This window comes from Sinocyclocheilus anshuiensis, unplaced genomic scaffold (genome assembly GCF_001515605.1).
Source record: "Sinocyclocheilus anshuiensis isolate Anshui unplaced genomic scaffold, SAMN03320099.WGS_v1.1 scaffold462, whole genome shotgun sequence".
NCBI classification, from domain to species: domain Eukaryota; kingdom Metazoa; phylum Chordata; class Actinopteri; order Cypriniformes; family Cyprinidae; genus Sinocyclocheilus; species Sinocyclocheilus anshuiensis.
Window position 1 is genome coordinate 30,143 of NW_015542340.1, and position 5,212 is coordinate 35,354.

General features: G+C 33.6%; 1 protein-coding gene across 1 annotated transcript in view; it reads left to right on the plus strand.

The window, feature by feature from the left end:
- Positions 1 to 221: 221 nt before the first annotated feature.
- The window catches only part of LOC107691203 (nidogen-1-like), a 37,875-nt gene continuing 32,884 nt past the window's right edge, over positions 222 to 5,212 (plus strand). The window contains exon 1 of the mRNA XM_016489700.1: positions 222 to 534. Within this exon, the coding sequence (XP_016345186.1) occupies positions 331 to 534 (204 nt within the window). The 5' untranslated portion in view covers positions 222 to 330. The remainder of the gene's footprint in view (positions 535 to 5,212) is intronic.

The window sequence follows — 5,212 nt, forward strand, 5'->3', positions numbered from 1 at the left end:
AATTTAAGTTAAATCCGTAAATCCGTAAACCCTAACTTGCTACCATATTTTTTACGGTAAATTTCTTTACATTCAAAAAAAAAAAAAAAAAAAATTTCCCCTGTTACAATGTAGTCTTTGCATCTGTTTTATGGTTGAATTTTGTTTGAATCAGGTCTCTTTTGTTGGAATAGAATTGGCTAGATGGCGCTGTCACAAAAAAATAGGGTCCTAGAGCTGCGGTCCTGAGACTGCAGGCTCCGGTGCAGCGCTGCTGGTTAAAACGGGCTTTCACCTCAATCAGTCAGTCAGTGAGTCTCAGGCAGCTTCAGCTTCGGTTCGGGACTGGAAATGGATCGGCAGGGGCAGAGATGGCCAGTGTGGATCTTATTATTGGGATTGTCAGTGTGTGTCAGCGGGATAACACGACAAGAACTTTTTCCATTCGGGAGAAGCGCAGGCGACCAGTCTCTTCATGAAGGCAATGACGAGACTCAGGAGATCACGCTGGAGAAGCAAGTAACGTTTTACGACGCACAGTTCAACAAGATTCACGTGAGTGTGTGAGCTCTGAATGATATATAGCCTAGGCTACAGTGTTGGGGAGTTACTAGTTACATGTAACGGAATTACGTAATTTAATTACAAAATAATCGTAACTAATCTGTTACAGTTACTGAAAAAATGTCATTAAATTACTGTTACTTATGAAAATGTATAACATCTGAATATTTTCACACACATACAGATTTGATCGATTTCTTTCCCAAAGTGCACTGACTGCTCTAAAATATGAGACAGCAATGTTTCAGGAGTTTAAGACTCAAGCTTATTCGATAGGTGTTTTATTTTCTATTTGGGTGTATGTATATGCTTTATTTGTAAGATTAACAGTTGTTGGTTTTTTTAGATGCCAGTGTTTCCTCTCATAGCTATGCAAAGATTTGATTTCAAAAACAGAATCATGGCTATTAAACTATTTCTTGTTATGGTTTTAAATCTGTATATACCTCAGAATTATCTCAAAGTAAAAAGAGGTGCTAAAGTCTTAAAGGTGGCTGTGCTTTAAAATTCAATGATTATAGTCCTAATTCAAGCGATGTAATCAGTGTTGAGTAGCCTACTGTAAGGTTGACTCAGTTGAAAACATTTGTTAGAAATGTAGAAAAGTAATCAAATGTAATCAGTTATATTACTTTAATAAAGGTATTTAAATAGTTACAATACTTATATTTGAAATAGGGTCATTTGTAACCTATTACATTTACAAAGTAACACTGATGATATACAATACTGCGAGTCTGCGATACATTCACTTCCGTAATATGATGACTTTAGTAAAACATACGTTGATATAAACAATGTTAAAAAATAATTGCCATATTCATGCACTGGTATTTATCCCACTTCGAGGGCAAATTACCATGGTACATGTCCAGAATAGTGATGTGATTTAAAAATATTTTTAGGTATAAGCTATATCTATCTATTAAATCAGTATAGTTACACTTTGAAATAATTTTTAGCAGGTCAACCCAGTAATGCCAAAGGTCAGTGCTACAAATTCATTCAAATATATTAGTTCATAGTAGTATTTATGAACTACATACAGTATTCTGCGCTAACAGGGACTGTTCTCAGAACGTTCTGGCTAAGTTCTCTCAAAGTTATGATGACACATTCTTCCAGTAACGTTAATAGGACATTCGTTCAAAATTATCTGGTCTTTAATAACATTATCGAGACATTAGCACAATTTGTACATCATTCGTGGGACATTTTTCTGAAATATTTTAGTTGGACGTTAGTCTGTTTTTTAAACGTTACTACTTGTTTTAGCACGTTCAGAAAACATTCCGAAGCAACGTTCCCATAATGTTTGCAAAATGATCAAATTGAACATTCCGTTAATGTTTTCTTCCAATGTTAACATAACCAAGAAAAACTTTTTAAAAACATTTAGCAATTTTTGAATGAATGAAGTTTGAAATAACATTTTAATTTTTGTTAGCTGGGTCTTATAGCATTTATCAAATATGTTTCTATGTTTAGGATGAATTACTGAAACCTGTTGAGTCTAAATAGGATTCACAGCTGAATTTCCCAACACTTGTCCAATGCCAACATTTCTAAAACTAAATGAGTCTCTGTCAGTGAGTGTTTTCTACAGTAAACAGCAATAAAAGATTAATAATGTTCATAATGCAAACGCTTTGCGGTTTGTTTTTACTGTGTTTTCTCGCCCATCTGATTGACTTGTAACTACAGCAGCACATTTGGCTGTTAACAGACAAAACAGCTCATTATACTGTCTTAAAATAGAAATGCTGTGACTCGGTGCTAATTGAGTAACAGATAGTTTGAAGAGGTTTTGAAACAGCATTGTTATTTAGGTTTGAATACTTCTGAGAGTTGGTTTATTGTCAGATAAACTCATGGTGAGCTTGGCATTTTATGCAAAACATTGTTTTAGATATCATATGATGGATATCAATATATATATGGATCCATTTCATTTTTTGTTTACAATATATTCTTGGTGAAAAGAAATGTAGGGCAGAACTTGATTTTATTCATGGAGAAGTGAGTGCTTGATTGATTGTTCTGATGAATCATTAACAGTTAGAGCAGGAATGTTTATCACAGAGGTAAATCGCGTCAGTTTTGCTTTCATGTTGACTGTGAGTGACTCCTGTCGTGAAATACTGCAGACACATTCCTGCTTAAGTGCGTATTGATTGGGTGAATCAGATCCTGGACTGTTCAGATGATCTAACCTTCCTGTTGTTTTGAAATCCAGTACTATTTTTGTACTATTTTGGTTTCCATGCAACAAAAAAAAAAAAACATCAAATTGGCAAAAATCATATCTAAAGTTTTGTGTAAAAACAGAAAAACTGTAGCCTATAGTTATTATTAATGAATATGTGAGAAATTTAATAATTCCCTTATTATTGTATTTCTGTTGTGTTATATATATATATATATGTGTGTGTGTGTGTGTGTGTGTGTGTGTGTGTGTGTGTGTGAGACCAATTTTTCCAATAAGGGTCAATTGTTTTAAATTGAGATTTATACATCATCTGAAAGCTGAATAAATAAGCTTTCCATTGATGTATATCACCTTTAAAGTTGTCCAAATGAAGTTCTTAGCAATGCATATTACTGATCAAAAATGAAATTTTTATATATTTACGGTAGGAAATTTACAAAATATCTTCATGGAACATGAATTGACTTTTGGCATTAAAAAAAGCATCGATAATTTTGACCCATACAATGTATGTTTGGCTATTGCTACAAATATACTCGTGCTACATATATATATACTGTATATATGAGGGTGAAATGGGTTTCTCACATTTATTTTCAGTGCTGAAACAGTCTAATTATTTAGATCCAAAAAAGCAATGGAAAAAACTACATTTGGCCAAATTTTAGGCTGTGAAACTTAACTAGATGAAGAAACAGTAGTTTTCCAGTGGATGATTCAGAAAACAAGTCTTAGTTTTGAGTAAACTTTGAGTCGTATATTTCTCACGTGTGTCATATTTTAGTGTTTAACCAGTTACAATAAAGGTTTTCCATTCTTTAGTGTTGATCAAAATTGGCCAATTGCATGGACACCAATGGGGGTCAATTTGAGGTCATAGTTTCTGTACAGCCTTTCTAAAAATATCTGTGCTTTAATAACTTTGCATGCATGAGAAAAAGTCACCAAATTCTAAGAAGAAATGAATAGTTTAACCAGTTAATCAAACATGGGTCAGATTGACCCAGACACAACAATGTGTTTGTAGGACTTCTGCATCTGTATGTAGGATTTTCTCAGAGGACTCGACTAACAAAAACATTCATAATTACAATCCCGTGAATGCTTCCTTTCCCACAGCTCTCCGTTGACAATTTCCTTTTCCTTTTTCGAGCTGTTGTGGTTCTTACCATGGATATTTGAGCAGAATTCATGGCTGTATCTTTGAGTAACATGATGTTTTGTTGTTGTTTTGTAAAGCAGAAATAACTCCAGTGTTTGAGAGCAGACTGAATGAATGACAAAGTCACAAGAAGGAATGAAACTTTCCTTCATCAGGATTTATAGGATCTCCCACTGAATACAAAGTGCGTGTGTTGTAGCGTTTGAAAAACATCTGGAAATGTAGTCTAAGCGTGCACATCTGTTTTAGTGAAGTGCTGAACAGTCATTGTACAAACGATCAACAATGTGCATGACATTCCTTATTAAACCGCTAACATTTCCTCATTCATTTTTCACTAAACTGTATTCATGCTAAATCTGTTTTAAAAAGTCCTATTTTTGCAGTCCATTTAGTAGCTATTCAGTTTTAATCATCTGCTATGGTACTTGTTTGAATGTACAAAGATGACTGTAATTAAACCATATTGGCAGAGGAGTTTTGATGCTGATGTCTATATGCCTGTAAATCCTTACTATACAGTATTTACATCAATGCATTTAGCAGGCACTTTATCCAAAGCAACTTACAGCTAGGGGTGTGCGATATTGACAAAAAATTATATCTCGATATTTTCTGGGATTTTATAGATAACGATAATTAGACGATATTTTGCTGAGTGTGTTATTGTGCTGGTATCTTAAGGACTGCCGAAGACAGCTGACTCCTAATGTTTTTAATATTCTTCATATTCTGTGTGGTGGTCAGTTCATACTGATAGAAATTAATATTTTCCAATAAGTTTAAACTGATTTTTACCTTTTATGGGCATTTTTACCTTTATAAAGCCATTTTTTCTAAAAGTGTCCATTATCTTTTGAGTCAAATTCTTACATTTAATCAGGGAATTAGAATAATAAGACATTTGGGCTGTTACCAAGCAAATGAAATCAACACAGAAGCTGCATCTGAAGTGGCATTTAGATGTATTTACACACATGTATTTTGTTTAATGCAAGACATGAATGCATTTAACCTGCAATTACAAATGCATAAATAATGTTTTGATATATTAAACAAAACGCTGAATACTGATATTTGAAATGATTTAAAACATGAAAAAAAAACAAAAAAGAAAAGAAAGAAAAAGCCGAAATTTGAAATTAAAACCGCCAGCAGGTGGCAGCAAATCACTGTTAATAAGTGAGTCATTGCGATTGAACCGAATCATTTAAACGCTTGATTCATTCAAGAACGAAACACCGTCATGTTGCTCAAAGACACAAAACAGCGCTGTGGCTGTATTCGGAATGATTTTT